General features: G+C 41.6%; 1 protein-coding gene across 3 annotated transcripts in view; it reads right to left on the bottom strand.

Moving 5' to 3' along the window:
- vegfc (vascular endothelial growth factor c) overlaps positions 1-18,097 on the bottom strand; it is a 98,176-nt gene that overhangs the window by 64,739 nt on the left and 15,340 nt on the right. For all 3 annotated transcript variants that reach the window (XM_040004158.1, XM_040004157.1, XM_040004159.1), the window contains exons 2-3: positions 4,416-4,656; positions 3,861-4,051 (exon numbers count right to left, since the gene is read on the bottom strand). In XM_040004158.1, the coding sequence (XP_039860092.1) occupies positions 3,861-4,051; positions 4,416-4,656 (432 nt within the window). The remainder of the gene's footprint in view (positions 1-3,860; positions 4,052-4,415; positions 4,657-18,097) is intronic.

Genomic DNA, 18,097 nt, shown 5'->3' on the forward strand with positions numbered 1-18,097 from the left:
AAATGGCACGTGGCTCCCACAAATAACCCGTAAAACTCAACCTGTTTCTCTCTCTCTCTGTCTGGCAATCACCCAACACTGAGGCAGGCAACACTGCCCTGGTTCTCAGACACCCTTGGCTCAGCACACATAACCTGAACATTGATGGAACACAAACGGTATCTCCAGTTGGAGTCTCAGGTGTCATCAGTCCATTTAAGTAACTGGTATTGCCGTTTGGGTCGACTAACCAGCTGTCTTTCAGACCCTAGTCAGTGATGTCCTGTGTGACTTCATCAATCACTTCTTTGTGTACCATAAGAACGTTCTGATTTTTTTCTAAGTCAGTTGCAGAACATGAATGTGATGTCTGCCTTCAGCAGCTTCTGGAGAGCCGCCTGTATGTAAAAGGTGAGAAATGTGAAATTCATGTCGAATCAGTGTCATTCCTTGGGCTTCATTGTTGAAAAATGCCAGTTAAAAGTAGATGCCGTGAAAGTGCAAGCAGTGATTGTGTGGCTAGTTCTCTCGAACAGGAAACGGTTTGGTTTTGCAAACTTTTAGCGCTGTTTCATTGGTGATTTCAGTAAAGTCACATTACCATTGAGTCAGGTGAGCTCTATTTTTTACCAGATTCAACCTTATCTTAACCTATAGACCCAGTTCCCGTCATGTCAAGCACAAAGTCCTGTCCCGGAAATTCGACACCTCTGACAACTCCTGACAATGTTGCCATCCTCCTGTATCACTGGTTTGTTCACTTGGCAGACTGATCACTAATCTGAGCTAACACAAACGTAAAATTTACATGTCACCCTGAGAAAAACCGCACCATCTTTTTTCTGCAACATCTATTTGGAGGCCATTTCTTGCTAAACATGTCCAAGAATATATTTCTGCCTCTGTGTGTGCAGAAAATAAATCCTCCAGCTCTCTTCCTGCAGGGCTGTTAAGACCCTTTCTCATGCATGATTGCCCGTGGTCATACATTATCCTGGACTTTGTTACCGGCGTTCCTCCATTTTCAACAACCCTAATACTGTTGTACTTACATAACTGATTGCTTTTTGAAGGCTGCTCATTTTATTGCTCTTCCAAATCTTCTTTCTACTTTCAAGACTGTAAATAAGTAAGTAAAGTTTATTTATTAAGTGCTTTTCACAGACAGGCAGTCACAAAGCGCTGTACACAAAGATTAAAATAAAAAGTACAATCAATAGACATTATGCACAATGTAAAGGATCAAATATAAGTTAAATAATGTGAAGAATATAAAATACGTAGCTCAACAAAAGGCTTGTTTGAATAGAAAAGTTTTTAACTGCTTTTTAAAAGAATCCACAGAGTCAACCAAACGTAACTGGTGGTAGACTGTTCCACAGCCTTGGTGCAACAGACTGAAAGGTTCTATCCCCTTTTGTCTTCAGTCGTGTTCGGGGAACAACCAACAGACTCTGAGTCTGTGAGCGGGGACGACGAGCAGCAGTGTATTTTGTAAGAAGCTTGGATAAATAATCTGGGGCCGTTTAATGCTCTGTATGATAAAACAATTCTAAACTCTATTGGTAGCCAGTGTAAAGAATATAAGATGGGAGTAATGTGAGCACGCTTGCTAGAACGAGTTAGTAGTCTGGCTGCTGCGTTTTGTATTGCCTGGAGGAGAGAGAGAGATGATTTATCCAAGCTGGTAAACAGGGAATTACAGCAATCTAAACGCGATGACACAAATGCATGAATGAGTTTTTCCAGTTCAGCTGACGAGACCATATGTCACAGTTTAGAGATGTTTGTTAAGTGAAAGAAACACTGCCCACTTGCTCACTGATCATGTACTCTGGCTATACGATATCCCCTTGGACATAATCTTTGACTGTTGGCCCTGGTTCACCTCGCAGGTATAGAAACAACACTGTTCAGCAATTGCAGCCAGGTCAGTCTTTCATCCTCAGAGTAAGTGTCAAACTGAGTGAGTAAATCAGGAGCCGGAAGCCAGCTTTTGCTGTGTCACTTCGGCTACTGGACGGTCCCCATTTGAATCATCACTTGGGCATCAACTTCCACTATTCCCCACTACAAAAGGTGAGCTCTATGTCCCTTCCATGCAGCACCACCTTCACCACAGTCGCACCTTCATATCCTCCAGGTCAGAAATTGGTTTTCTACCAAAAAATGTTTCATTGCATACTGAGTCAAAGAAATGATCTCTCAACTTCGTTGGATCTTTTGAAATTAAATCCATGACCAACCCAGTGTCTGCTCACCTGAAACTGCCTTGTAACATGACGATTCATACATTTTTCCATGCCTCTCAGTAAAAACCACTCTGTTATGTCTAGGCCCCCCACGAGCCCAGTTCAATGACAGCCAGCCAGCCTTCCCTGTAACACGAATCCCAGACACTATGGGAGAGGCTTCCAATATGTGGTTGACTGGGAAGGTTATGGTCCAAAAGAACACTCCTGGGTGTCGCAGATAGTCAGGGAATTCCACCGTAGGCATCCCAACAAGGTTGGAGTGTCGCCATGAGGCCCTGTGGAATCAGGACTTTTGCTATATTATTATTGTGTTTGAATTATTGGTTTATCTTCACTCTGTCCTCAGTAAACCTTTCGATTGAGTGCCTCCTGCCTAGTTACCCCTTGACAATACACAAACATAGAACATAGAAAAAAACATAGAAGCAGGTTAAGATGTACCTGATGTTAACACAGAAATGCCACCAAATAATGAACCAGTTAAAATTGGATTCACCAGGCTTTATTTCTTCATTATGAAAGCAGGTTTAAAGTAAAAAACCAAAAATGCAGCGACAAACTACAATACGGGATAATCTGTGATTTATTATAAACTTAGTATAATAAAACCTTAACTTTCAGTTATTTTTGTATCAAAGAAAACTGTCATTACACAAGCAGTTCAAAGGATTTGGGTTTTGTTTTTGTCTATTTCCACACTTGTACTTCCATATCTTTTTTGTTCTCCGCAGGCAGAGTCATGGCTGAAGCTGTCATCTCAGCCTGCCCTGTGACCGCACTGATGACTTTTGCACTTCTGCTGAATCTGAGTACAGTACTTTACTGGGTAGATGGTAGAATTCCATCAGATCATTTAACCTCCTTTGGCACTACGTGGATCCCAATGAAAACCTGTTATCACTTCACAGCTTTCCTTAACTCCTTGTTTCAGTCTGTTCCACAGCTCCTCGTTTCCTGAAATCAAGCTCATCTGCTGTTCTGATTTACCTGCTTGTCTGAAGAGCTCAGTAGCCATCATCAACCTCCCTCACCTGACTGCCCACTCTCTGGCACTACATGCTTTGCCATTCATCCATTCTCTTCTGCTTATCCTTGGGGGTGCTCTAGTCTATCACAGGGTGAGAGGCAGAGTAATCCACCAGCCAACCAGACTCCCCCATGGACTCAAACCTGGACCTCCCCGTGGATAACTCCATTCCTTTGTCCTCTGACAACATTTTCATTCCAACGTTGACCTGGAGTAATCTTGCCTCTTTTCTCTCACAGATAGGACTTCCATGCTGCCCACCAGTTCCCAAGGCCATTAACTTAGTGCTCAATAAAGCTTTTAAATCACTATCAGTGTCCTGAATCTGTCTATTGTGTCCAAACATTGTAGGTAAATGGCCTGTATTTGTATAGCACTTTACTTGGTCCATAAGGACCCCAAAGCGCTTTACACATTCAGTCATCCACCCATTCACACACACATTCACACACTGGTGATGGCAAGCTACATTGTAGCCACAGCTGCCCTGGGGCGCACTGACAAAGTGGTCTTAAGGTGTGCTGACTGGGGACTACTAATGCTTATCAATAATAATAATAGAAAGAAACATTTTAAAAGATATAAAACAATGTGCTTACATTTTTGCTGAGGTAACCAGTGGAGATATTCCTGCATTGTTTGTCCTCAGAGTGGCAGCATCCTCCACATCTGTAGACGGACACACATGGTGGCTTATAGAAGACGTTGGTAGGAGCACCAAACTCTCTCCCCACATCAATACACACTTCTCTGGGAGAACACTGAGTCTTCCTCCATTCTGACTCTATACCTGCACACAGAGAGAGTGTCAGACCACTGTTACAGTGACTTGTTGTTCTTCCTAATGTAGTATTTATCATGTATATTGTGGAGAGAAAAGCAGACCTAATAACAATCATTTGAATAGTTACATTTTAGTTTTATTACAGTGGCTATGATTTCTGTGCAAGATGTCAAATCCTAGTTGACTCATTCAATCTCAAATGAGCACGGGCCTTGGATTAGATTTAGAACTGGATACATTCACTAAAGCTTAATTATAGTAATTCTAGATGATCCAAAATCAAAGAAGACTCACTCTCCTCTTTATGAAACTGAAAGAATTAAGAAGTAGAATTTGAAGAAAGAACATAATAAACAAAACATAAACATACTTTTCAGGATATCCAAGTTGAGGTAGACAGCAGCAAATGTTGGCTCTTCTGTATCACCCAGTGGCCTAAGCTGACGGACCTGTGACTGCTGGGAGAGTTTGGAGGATGAAGATGCAGCAGCAGAAAGTTTGGATTTACACTTCACAGCAGCCCAGTATGAAGGATAGATGAGACTCATCAGCTCATCTACACTGGAGGCTGAACGCAAACTCTGTTCCAAGTCTGGCGTTGGTGAAGTGTCCTAAAAGTGAAAACAGACACCTTTACTCAGAACACTGCTTTCACTGAGAATTATTACATATTTTATAATAGTCAAATGAAGAGGGCTAGAAACACTTTTCTACCTAAATGACTGATCGTAAAATTGTATTTTTGCAAGCTAGAAATTTCAATGAGGTAACAGTCAAGGCCAAAGACTGGTTTCAAATTTGGATCAACACAGTTCAAATCAATATTGGAGTTAAGGCAAACATCCCAAACTAATTCATTTCAAATTGTCCAAAGCATGCCCTAAAACTTAAAGGTTATTTTCTTAAACGCAAATAAAAATTTCCTACTTTTTAATGTCAATGTTAAATACCCCTAAATTCTTCACAACAAAATCTTTAATCACGAGTCTCAGAAATATGACTCTGATAAGACTATCAGCCTAATGACTCAAAGCCTTTTTCCTATGTAACCTATGTATACTGGGGACCTTTATTCATTTTTTATATCACCTGTTTTTGTGGGAGCGCTTTAAATGGCTTTGACTTTATGACTTTTATGAATATAGAAAAGGATTCTTCAGCATTCTTCAGCACTACAGCTTTCTTACAGTTGGAAGACTCGAGGGTGAAACCACAGGAACACTGGGAAAAAAAACTTTTCTTTTCTACTACAAAAGTATCTGAAGTAACAAGACATTTTTGTTGCATCAACAACAAATAAAGTTTGTGCAAGATCAGTGAGGCAGTTCATCTTATTGGTTTACCATGAGCAAACACTTGCTTTGGATATCACAAATGAAGAACACGTGCTAGTGGTTACTCACTGCCAAATGTCTGTCAGTATAACGAGGATCTTAACCAAAGGGCAGGAGGGTGGGAAGAATTACAGTATGCATCACTTATAAGGTTTCCAGTCTGATGGAGTTGTTGAATAGATAAAGCAGTTTACTGCTGTGAACGTAGGCAGCCATACAACATATTTAAAACACCTTAAAAAAGCCCACTGAAAAAAGAAACAATACAAAACAAAATGCAAAAAAAAAAAAAAAAAAAGAAACGGAGAACTGGAGCATCAATTCTACCTCAAATAACACTGGAGCTGCTAGTCCAATACTCCGTCAGTCAGTTTGTGCGTTTTGGGTGACTTTGACATATCAATGCATTAGTCCACAGGTGAGCCCATTTTAAATGGCTAAACTCCATTTAGCTTTTCAGAAGTGTTTGGTTAACTCATTCTTTTGGCTGCTTCTCCAAGCTTGGGTGTCTGTGCAGATCCCATCTTCTACTGCAGATAATATGCTGTTTATGGATGACATATTTTGATTTTTCATTTACTCTGTGGGGTACTAAAGACTTCCAGTCTATTGGTGGAAACAGACTGGAAACAGTCTTTAGTCTTTTTTTTTTTTTTTTTGCCTGTCCCGTTTCGTTCTTTTGCCATCAGAATTGTTGTCTAAAGGCAAAGAAAGATGCCCAACGGATTTACTTTACCAAATGGACCATCCCAGCCTTGCCGTATTGGTCTATTTGATTCACCTTTGCTTTTATTGTTTATTTTATTTTCATTTGCTGAACATGGGACAGACTTGACTGGGGAAAAGAAAAGGGAGAAAGAAAGAGGGAAAGAAAAAGAGAGGGGAAGAGGGACGGTGATAAAGGGCAAAAACCAACAAAACAAACAGACAAAAAATACATATATCAATCACCTGGATCACCTGTTGAGAAAGAAAAAAGAGAAAACAAGCAAAAAGAGAGAGCAATATAAAAAACAACATCATCGCAATGATCTATGTGAATATAACAGTAAATACTAAATATTAAATATTATTGTGCAGCACGTAAGATCGACAGCGCACAGTGTGCATTGAGGTAGAAGCCAAAAAGGGTGTACTTTGTGTCTGTGAGAACCCGTCTGTACACCTGTGAGCGTGAGCGAGCTTGTATTTAAAAGGTTCCTTCATGTAATGATCTGCTAGAGGGTGTGGGGAGCCATAGCCCCGTCCTTCTGGGCATGAAGCAGTTATGGAGGAGATCAAGGCCATCAGAGGCCCCAAGAGCAAAGGAGACCAAGGAAGACCAACAGAGGGGCAACCGCGCCACTATCCCGGAAAGAGCTGAGGAGAGCCCCAGATGAGGGGTCACTCAGCAGCTGCGGAGCAGAAGCCAGGGGGGGTTGCAGTGACGTGCCCGTGAGCTCCGCTGGCAGCCAGCTGTGCCAGAGTGACCGAGCCCCAGGCCGAGAGGCCGGGGGTACCCCACGCCCGAAGGAGCCCGAGCGAGCCCCAGGCTCCAGGCCCCGACAAGCAGCCACCAGGAGTGAGACGGTGGGTACCTGGACGCCCATCCCCAGACACAAAGAACCACCAATGCACCGCCACTGGCAGGGGGAGTGGTGGGGGGAGATAGGCCTCCATACCATTGAGGGCCTGAGATGTCCCCAGAGAGGTGGCGTCTGATACCCAACCTGACATATAGACACAGGCATACAGGCACACACAGATACAAACATCCATTCCCACCCTCATGCTCTCATATGCACTTACTCCACACTCAACCAACGTGGAGACAGAAATAAATAGACACTGTACACTCAATCACACTCCCCAAGCGTACTCTATACCCCAGGTCTAGGTACCCTTGCCCCTGGAGGGGGAAACTGCACCAGACCCAGGTAGTGTTACCCTCTTCCCTGGGGTGGAGAGAAGCAGACAGCCCCGACTCCGCAGCAGCAGGGAGGCACCACACTCCAGACCCCAATTGGATGACCAACTCCTCCTCCCAGCCCCCCCACCCCAACAGGCAACAGAGAACGGGGGGGTGTGAAGACTCCAAACCTCCCTGTACTGTTGATGCATGTGTGTCCTAAGGTGCATTTAAAACCCAGGGGGGCATGGAGCTACCTGCCAGAGAGCAGCAGGTAAGCGCATAGCCCCTCCTGATAGCCCTCAATGTCTACATGTATTTAAAATTGAGAGGTGGGCAACGACACCAGGGGTGAGGTTGTACACCCTGATGGTCTTCTGGACGACGTGTAGCGTGCCCACCCCCAACGTCCGATATGTATGTGTTATGAGAGTGTGAGTAATGTGAATGTCTAAGTTGTGGGATAAAATTAAGGCACAGGCAGCCAGAAGGGGACAGAGGGGGGGGTGTCCCCTCTGCACCCTGGTGACACACCTTTGCCCTAAGGTCCTGCATGTGTGGGTGATTGTGGTGGAGCGGGAAGAGGGAGGCAGCTGGAGATGGGGAGGAAAGGAAGGGAGGGGCAAGTGGCCCCTCCCTGGGGCCAGCTTGCCCCTCTGTCCCCAGTAGGCACCCCCACACTCTGCAACCCACCAGGGAAAGGGGGCCCAGGCCCATCCGGACCGGGGCCCAGTTCAGCAGTGCCGCCCGGCCCCACAGAACCCGGGGCAGCCCACCCGACCCCACCACAGAGAAAACTGCACCCACCCCATCATCCACTTATCTTCCAGACTACACAAGACCATAGACACCCAGGCTGAGTTCTTCCTCCACCTCTCCTATATCTCTCTCCACCTGCAGAGTCAGTTCCTGGAGAGAGGAGACCTCCTGCAAGATGTAACAGCCCCCCCCACTAGTTGAAGAGCCCACCAGGTGGCTCGATGCACCGGTGGCATCCTGCACCAGGGCTGAGCCCCCATACACCCACCCGCCCACAACCCCGGCGACACACCAACCAGGATCCAAGCTCCCAAGGCCCAGCCAGGGCCCCAGCCCGGAGACGGAGCACCCCCAGAACCCCCCACCTGCCCCGGACCCACCCAGGGAAGGCCAGGCTCCCAGGTCAGTAACCCACGTCCGTCAGCGCAGACCATCCCCTAGCCCCGCTGCACGCAGCCACGAGGAAACCATCACCTAAGAGCCAACAGAGCCCTTAACAGGCCATGACCGCAACCCCGGGTTGAGCCCTCCAAGGAAGACGCTTCTGGGGAATCCCCCGACACCCCAAGCCTGTCCTCACCCTCACACCAATCACAACAGTGAAGGTGGGACCAAGCTATGACCCCCTACCCCAATAGGTGATGGAGCTGATCAAAGGAGCCCAGAGCAATTGATCTGATGTGGTGGCAGAGGCTGTATCAAGACTAATGTAATTTAATAGATAATTTCTATATTGGTTAGAATTAAGGTTATTTTTATTTTTCCAGTTCATGAGGACTGTTTTCTTGGCTATGCATAGGGCACTGAAAACCATATGGGCTATATTCTTTTCTGTAGTGACATAATCTAAGCTGCCCAACAAACACACTAAAGGGGAAGTTGGAACGTTACATTTCAGACACTTCGATAAGTCTTCACATATCTCGCGCCAAAACTTCTGAACTGGTGGACAGAACCAAAGAGCGTGGATATAATTGTCCGGTGTAATGGTTTGACAGTGTGAGCAGTTGTTGGTAGACGTAAAGCCCATCTTGAACATCCGATGACCTGTATAGTGCACTCTATGTAGTATTTTGTATTGAATTATTTGAAGACTGGGATTTCTAAATAAATGAAAGGTTTTTAAGCATATCTGAGACCAGAAGTTTTGGTCTAAGTTAACTGATAAATCCGCTTCCCATTTTGCAATAGGAAGTGATACAGGGAGTGCAGAATTATTAGGCAAGTTGTATTTTTGAGGAATAATTTTATTATTGAACAACAACCATGTTCTCAATGAACCCAAAAAACTCATTAATATCAAAGCTGAATGTTTTTGGAAGTAGTTTTTAGTTTGTTTTTAGTTTTAGCTATTTTAGGGGGATATCTGTGTGTGCAGGTGACTATTACTGTGCATAATTATTAGGCAACTTAACAAAAAACAAATATATACCCATTTCAATTATTTATTTTTACCAGTGAAACCAATATAACATCTCCACATTCACAAATATACATTTCTGACATTCAAAAACAAAACAAAAACAAATCAGCGACCAATATAGCCACCTTTCTTTGCAAGGACACTCAAAAGCCTGCCATCCATGGATTCTGTCAGTGTTTTGATCTGTTCACCATCAACATTGCGTGCAGCAGCAACCACAGCCTCCCAGACAAGGTTCAGAGAGGTGTACTGTTTTCCCTCCTTGTAAATCTCACATTTGATGATGGACCACAGGTTCTCAATGGGGTTCAGATCAGGTGAACAAGGTGGCCATGTCATTAGTTTTTCTTCTTTTATACCCTTTCTTGCCAGCCACGCTGTGGAGTACTTGGACGCGTGTGATGGAGCATTGTCCTGCATGGAAATCATGTTTTTCTTGAAGGATGCAGACTTCTTCCTGTACCACTGCTTGAAGAAGGTGTCTTCCAGAAACTGGCAGTAGGACTGGGAGTTGAGCTTGACTCCATCCTCAACCCGAAAAGGCCCCACAAGCTCATCTTTGATGATATCAGCCCAAACCAGTACTCCACCTCCACCTTGCTGGCGTCTGAGTCGGACTGGAGCTCTCTGCCCTTTACCAATCCAGCCACGGGCCCATCCATCTGGCCCATCAAGACTCACTCTCATTTCATCAGTCCATAAAACCTTAGAAAAACCAGTCTTGAGATGTTTCTTGGCCCAGTCTTGACGTTTCAGCTTGTGTGTCTTGTTCAGTGGTGGTCGTCTTTCAGCCTTTCTTACCTTGGCCATGTCTCTGAGTATTGCACACCTTGTGCTTTTGGGCACTCCAGTGATGTTGCAGCTCTGAAATATGGCCAAACTGGTGGCAAGTGGAATCTTGCCAGCTGCACGCTTGACTTTTCTCAGTTCATGGGCAGTTATTTTGCGCCTTGGTTTTTCCACACGCTTCTTGCGACCCTGTTGACTATTTTGAATGAAACGCTTGATTGTTCGATGATCACACTTCAGAAGCTTTGCAATTTTGAGACTGCTGCATCCCTCTGCAAGATATCTCACTATTTTTGACTTTTCTGAGCCTGTCAAGTCCTTCTTTTGACCCATTTTGCCAAAGGAAAGGACGTTGCCTAATAATTATGCACACCTGATATAGGGTGTTGATGTCATTAGACCACACCCCTTCTCATTACAGAGATGCACATCACCTAATATGCTTAATTGGTAGTAGGCTTTTGAGCCTATACAGCTTGGAGTAAGACAACATGCATGAAGAGGATGATGTGGACAAAATACTCATTTGCCTAATAATTCTGCACTCCCTGTATTGATTCATCTGTTTTAGAAAATATTCTGTATATTTTGGATAGTAATTTGGGGGTTTTAAGAGTAAGAAATTGTACCACACTTGATGGTGTTTGTAGTTCAGCTTGACCGGATTTAAATTTCTTTTTTACTATGGATTTAATTTGTTGATATTCTAAAAATCTTTCCTTTTTGATCCCATATTGTGTAACTAGTCTGTCAAATGGAATAAATTCTGTTCCTTCTAATATATGTTCTAAGTATTTGATTCCTTTACCACTCCAATCTGGAAGGTTTATCATATTATTGTTTTGTAATATGTTAGGGTTGTTCCAGATAGGTGTACATTTGCATGGGATTAATGAAGACTCCGTCAATTTTAGAAACTCCCACCATGCTGCCAGAGAAGAGCTGATGTTGACGCTTTGAAGCATTCATGTCGTTGGATGTTTGAGCTGATAAATGGTAGGTCTGAAATCTCTTAGATTATTGCAAAGTGCTTGTTCTACATCTAGCCAAGGTTCGTCTAAGAAGGTATGTTTTAACCATCCTGAGATAAATTGAAGCCTGTTGGCTAAGAAGTAGTGCTGAAAGTTAGGTAGTTCTAATCCTCCTTTATCCTTGGTCTTTTGTAGTGTTTTTAAGCTTATACGTGGGGGTTTATCTTTCCAAAGAAATTTGGACATACATGAATCTAGAGATCTGAACCAATCTTGTGGTGGTTTAGTTGGGATCATTGAGAATAAATAATTTATTTTTGGTAAGACCATCATTTTTATAGTGGCAACCCTTCACATGAGTGATATGGGTAGACATTTCCATCTAGCCAGATCACCTTCTACTTTCTTTAAAAGCGGGATATGGTTTAATTTAGTTAGATCTGCAAGCTTGCGAGAAACATTAATACCTAAATATTTTATATTTCCCGATTGCAGTGTTGTAGAAGAAGAATTATGGAAGGAGCAATTAATTGGAAGGACTGTAGATTTTGACCAGTTAATTGAGTAATCTGATATTCTTGCAAAAGAGTTTATTAATGCAATTACCCCAGAGATATTGGTTTGTGAGTTTTGGAGAAAAAGTAACACATCATCCGCATAAAGGCTGATTTTATGTTCCACATTCTTGCATTTTATGCCCTTAATTACTGTATTCTGTCTAATTGCTGCTTCTAGTGGCTCAATAAAAATTGCAAACAGTGAAGGGGAGAGTGGGCATCCCTGCCTGGTGCCCCTCAGGAGACAGAAGCTGGAGGATATTTGGTCATTTGTTTTGACACAAGCTGTTGGGGAATTATATAATATTTTTAACCAGTTAATGAAAGAGGATCCAAAATCAAATTTGTGTAAAGTTGCAAATAGAAATGTCCAGTAACTCTGTCAAACGCTTTTTCTGCATCTAAAGAAAATATTGTAGTTTCGATGTTTTTACTGTATGAGTAGTCTATCAAATTAAGTAGTCTACGTGTATTTGTTGATGAGTGCCTACCTTTTATGAAACCAGTTTGGTCAGGATGAATTAAGAGGGGGGTTATTTTCTCTAGTCTCTTTGAGAGAGCTTTGCAGTTTATTTTAAGGTCTACATTTATAAGGGATATTGGACGATAGCTTGAGGGTCTTTGCCTGGTTTTAGCAGTAGATTAATGTTTGCAGAAAGCATATTTGATGGAAGTCTGCCCTTTTCTTTGATTTCCAACAACATTCTGTAAGAAATTGGGGCTAGAATCGTCCAGAATTCTTTGTAGAATTCTGCAGGAAAGCCATCTGGACCTCGAGCCTTATTATTGGGCATACTTATCAGGGCTTCCAGGAGTTTTATTCCTAATTTTAATAGTTTGCTGATGCGATGACAACAAATATGTAAAATCAGGCTCATATTTGACGGGAATCATAGGAATCAGAAAACATGAGGGTTCACAAATTCACTTCTACAATGTCTTAGTCACATTGTACTGCATACATATTTCATTCAATTCAATTTCATTTATATAGCTTTAAATTACAACAGCAAGTTCTTTATATTATAAGGTAGAGATCATGCAATCACAGTACATATGTATGCATATATATGCATACATATGTACTAGTGGTGCAACGGATCAAAAATCTCACGGTTCAGATCAGATCACGGTTTTAAGTCACTGATTGGATCAATTTTCGGATCAGCAAAAATAGAAAAAAAAGACAAAAATTCGACTCGCCATTTCCTTATTTAAATATTTTTTGCCTATTAAAAAACATTCAACTGAAGACTCATTCCAGGCACTTATATAAAAACAAATTAAGGTGCAATATGGACATTATGGACCATGCTGGGCATCCTCTGCATCCTCTGCACACAGCCATAAACAACCAGAGGAGTCTGTTCAGTGAAAGGTTGCTTCTCCCAAAGTCAAGGACCAGTAGACTTAAAAAGTCCTTTGTCCCACACGCCAGCCATCAAACTGTTTAACTCCTCGCTGGAGGGGAAACAGGGACAAAGGAGGGGGGAACAAGTAAGCTGTAGTGCCTTTTCACTGTGCAATAGTTTTTGTTCATATCCAACAGTTTCAATACTTGAAATGTGCCATTCCCTTGTATTCTTATTCCTATTTATTCTATTTATCCATTTTGTATTCTCTGTATTTATATATGTGTATATATGGTATATTTCTGCTCACATTCTGCAACTTCTGTCGGTGCTGTGCTACTGGAAACTGAATTTCCCGGAGGAACCCACCCGAGGGATAAATAAAGTTTTATCTAATCTAATGTAATCTATAGGGCAGTACAGGGCTTTGTATCTACCACTACTTGTGAGTATTTATTATTTAATCTGCTCTTTCACGTGATTCAGTTTATTTTGAAAAGTCTCAGCAGGATCTTGAGCTTTATTGTGAAAGGTTTTTGTGGAACATAAACAAGCGGACACGCAATGGTGTTACCGTCGTTGTTGCTAACGACAACGCATAAAAACAGGCGCTTGTCCGTCTGTAGTGTGGTTATATTAAATATAAGAGAAAGAGAGAACTTTAAGAAATTAATATAGCCACTACAGTGACCATCAAAACCATGAAAAAATATTGCCATAAACAGTTTATTTTGTGGCACCACAAAACAAACGATAGCATAAAATGAAACAATAGACTTTTTTATATTGTCAGCCGATATATATCATTATATCGAACAGCCCTACACCACTCTACATTTAATTATTAATTATTATGAATCTCCAGCTCTCTTCCACAACGTGTAGCTCCCCTGTTGCTCCAGGTGGGACACGGTAGGTGTCTGGTGATTCCCACCTATAATATACAGATATAATAGAGTCTCTCTGGTAGAGGACCTGAGCTTAAAGGATAGACTGCCCACAGGGGCAAGAGGGGTATTTTTCTGATGTGTGTGTGTGTGTGTTTAGAATAATATTTATGAATGATCACAATGTAAAGAATCAGACTGACAGTAACAATACAACTGTTTTGTGCAAGCAACACTGTACACACAGACATGCATGCATTTATATATGTTGTCATTTAATAATTATAAGGAACACACAGCAGAAAGTGGAGCACACACTTTCCTACTAGAAAAATGTAGTAATGTTATCTTACATGTCTCTATATACTTACTGGAGTTTCTCCGTACAGATTTTTTTTCCTTTCTCCTAATGTTTATGTCTCCATATGTCTGACTTTTGTTTTGTTTTTGTCTAAATCCCCAAACCACCCACCCTCTGCACACACACACAAACAGACACACACACACACACACACTCTGACCCTTTACGTGGGAAAAACTTTTCCCAGCTGTCGCATGAATTCCATCCATCCATCTATTTTCCTACTTTTACCCAGTTCAGGGTTGCAGGACTGGAAGCCAAAACAATTGAGAACAAAATACTCCTAAATAAGACTTGTTTGTCACCTGATAAAGGGCACAGTTTCCTGCTCTGACTTCAGAGCAGGAATCACAAAGCTGACTGGGAACTCAATAGAACTGACATCAAATCAGCCACCATTTTGGTCTTTCCTGCTATTTACTGTTTCTAGAAGATTTAAACATTTGATGGTTAGAAACTACTTTGGAAAATCAACACAGACACTGCCATATTCAGCCAAACATTTTAATATGGTTGGCATTATATTAAAGCACCCTATTGATCATTTTACTTGTGTTAGCCTATTAACTTCTAAATGTGCATGTAGTAAACTGCTGTAATTTTCCCGAGTGTGGAATACATTCTTAGACAGATATCAAAACACAATCATTCATATCTGACTGGATCCTTGAGGTTAATTATCCAGCAAAGTGAACAGCTCACAGCACGGATTTTTGTTACAGATAGGGGCTCTTTAGCTTTTACCAGCAAGCTTTTTCAAATTTTCTAAAAGTTCCAAATTTCTGTTACACCAGATGTCCTTCAAGTATCACACTCCACTTTGTTGACCTAAAGCTGAACCAAGAGTTCAATGCAGTTTCCAAGATTTTAAGCAAACCAACTACCCTGGGAAAAATAAGTAAAAGAACTTGTGTGATTGACTGTGTTTAGTATGCACATGTCTTATGAATAAGCTGTAGTTTTTCAAATTAATGATCTCGAAATGCATTTCAGTGTAGTTTATTCACAACAAGAGTTCATTCACAAGATCCAATTTATGGCAAAAGTCATCCCAAGGCAGAACAAGGAGACAATGTAGAAGAGAGCCAAAGACTAATAATACCTAACGATAATAACTGATAATAACTAGTAGAGAGTGTCTCTGTCTTCTGAATCCAAACTATTCGAGACTTGTTTGTGATGAGAATGATTTTAAATTAAATTTTGGTTCTCAACAAGGAGTCAATGGAGCCAATACAGGAGAAATACGCCCTTGCTAGTCTCTGTGAGTATTCTAAGGTAATGCCATCCAGAGTAAGAATCTGGTTAGATACCATATTTCTAAAATTTTCAGGGCCTTGTTCAATAACCTCAGTTTGATCTGAATTAAGAAGTTAGCGGCCATCCAGGTCTTTATGTCTTCAAGACATTCCTGCAGTTTAACTAATTGGTGTGTGTTATCTGGCTTCATGGATAGATAGAGCTGGGTGTCATCTGCATAGCAGTGAAAATGTATACTATGTCTTCTGATGATACTGCCTAAGGGAAGCATGTATAATGTAAACAGAATTGGTCCTAGCACTGAACCCTGTGGAACAGAAACAGAATAATGGATTGGATTTATATAGCACTTTTCAAGGCACCCAAAGCGCTTTACAATGCCACTATTCATTCACTCTCGCATTCACACACTGGTGGAGGCAAGCTACGGTTGTAGCCACAGCTGCCCTGGGGCAGACTGACAGAAGCGAGGCTGCCATATTGCGCCATCGGCCCCTCTGGCCAACACCAGTAGGCGGTAGGGTAAAGTGTCTTGCCCAAGGACACAACGACCAGGACAGAGAGCCCGGGGATCGAACCGGCGACCTTCCGGTTACAGATACGGTTCCCAACCCCCTGAGCCACGGTCGCCCAAGACAGAAGACAGCAGGAGCTTTGATACGAATGGAAACACAGAAGAATCAGTTGAGAAGCCAGAGGCCTGCATGCGTGTCAGAGACCTGAGGTAATATTTGTAATTATGAGACTCAGAGAATTCAGAGAATTGAAAATTGTACAATTAGAAATCCCAAATGAAATAACAGGAAATGTCTTTTTGTATATGCATTTAGTTGTGTCAAATATTCCAACTCAACAATCCCAAATAGACTTGAGTACATGTGCATGTAGTAAAACAAAGGACAGCAAGCTATGGAAACTAATTGATGATTTACTTAAACAAAAAAGTGCAAAGTTCACTTAAAATAAAGAAAGTCAGTTTATATTTTCTCATCCTCTGGTAAATATCATCATTTTATGGCCTTTCTTGGCCTCCTGTAACACTTTGAGTCATATTTGATGAGAACATGTCCTAAAATGTGATTATTTAACAAATATGTAGGACTGCTTTCTTTCTTTCACACGGTGATTTGCATATGCACAATTTACCCAAAGAGAATACCTTTGGGTAAATTGTGCCATTGATTATGAAAGTAAAACTGTAGATTTTGATCTCAGAAACTGTCTAGCTATATAAAAGTTAGACAAATTCAACACAAAATTACTTAAGGTTTATTTAAAGTTATTTTACAACATCAAAGGCCAACTGTGTCACGTGAGCACATCAAAAGTCAATTTTCTTAAACAAGGCCTAGCACCACATGAACACATGTTCAGAACAAAATGAAATTCAAATGAAGACAAAATTAACTGGAATTTTCTTCACACATCTGGCCTACTCCATAGCATCCCACTTGTTGATGCTACCCACTGCTCCCTTCTGGGTGTACTGCAAAGTTTTTTTGGTGTGTTTTTTTTTTGTTTGTAAATGGACCGATTCTTATATAGCGCTTTTCCACTCTCCCAGAGTACTCAAAGCGCTGTATACAACATGCCTCATTCACCCATTCACACCCACTTCTAAACACAAGTGCAAACTAATCTACATTCACACTACGATGAACGTATCGGAGGGCAACTTGGGGTTAGTATCTTGCTCAAGGATATTTGACATGCAGACCGAGGGAAGCCAACGATTGAACCACCAACCTTCCAATCAGTAGCTGATCTGCTCTACCACCTGAGCCACAGCCACCTATGTTTGTTTATTTTTTGTTTTTGTTTTTTTATGCACATCTTCTCTTGGGATGACTCCATCACTTTCTTTGAAAGTGAAAATGGGCTTTCCATTCACAAACCTATTACTACTTCACCTTAAAAACTTTGCACCAGTGTCGGCACCATCAACCTTCTCAACTAATCCAACGCGGTTGTAGGATTTGGTTTTGCCTGCAAAGTTCACAATGACAATCACAATTACTTTCAGATTTAGAAAAGTTGAAGCTCTACGCTCCAAGTACCCAATTTTGCTTCTCTGTGAACTATCTGCATTTTGATAACTGATAATGAGCATTTCCTGGGTAAATAATTATTAATGTTCTCTACTACTTTTTCTTAAATGCACACTTAACCCAACCTGATTTTGCCTCTGATATCTCTGCCAGCTGGATCAAAATATCATTCCTTTGTGCATACTCAAATACTGTGAACTGGCTTTTGAGAATGCACAAAGTAAAGAACACATAAAAGCTGCTAGTGCTTTTAAATGATCTGCCAGCTCTTTCTTCATATTTTTGTCAAAGACTTGATTGGCAAGTCCAGTTCTTTTAGTTCTGCTAGTGGAAAAGAAATAAGGCTATATTCTTTTTAGCCTTATTTCTTTTCCAACTAGCTTTTTCTTCTCCATGTATCATTTTAATGTCATCCTGAATATG

Source organism: Simochromis diagramma, unplaced genomic scaffold, assembly GCF_900408965.1.
Source record: "Simochromis diagramma unplaced genomic scaffold, fSimDia1.1 OVJJ01000565.1, whole genome shotgun sequence".
In the NCBI taxonomy this organism is placed as follows: domain Eukaryota; kingdom Metazoa; phylum Chordata; class Actinopteri; order Cichliformes; family Cichlidae; genus Simochromis; species Simochromis diagramma.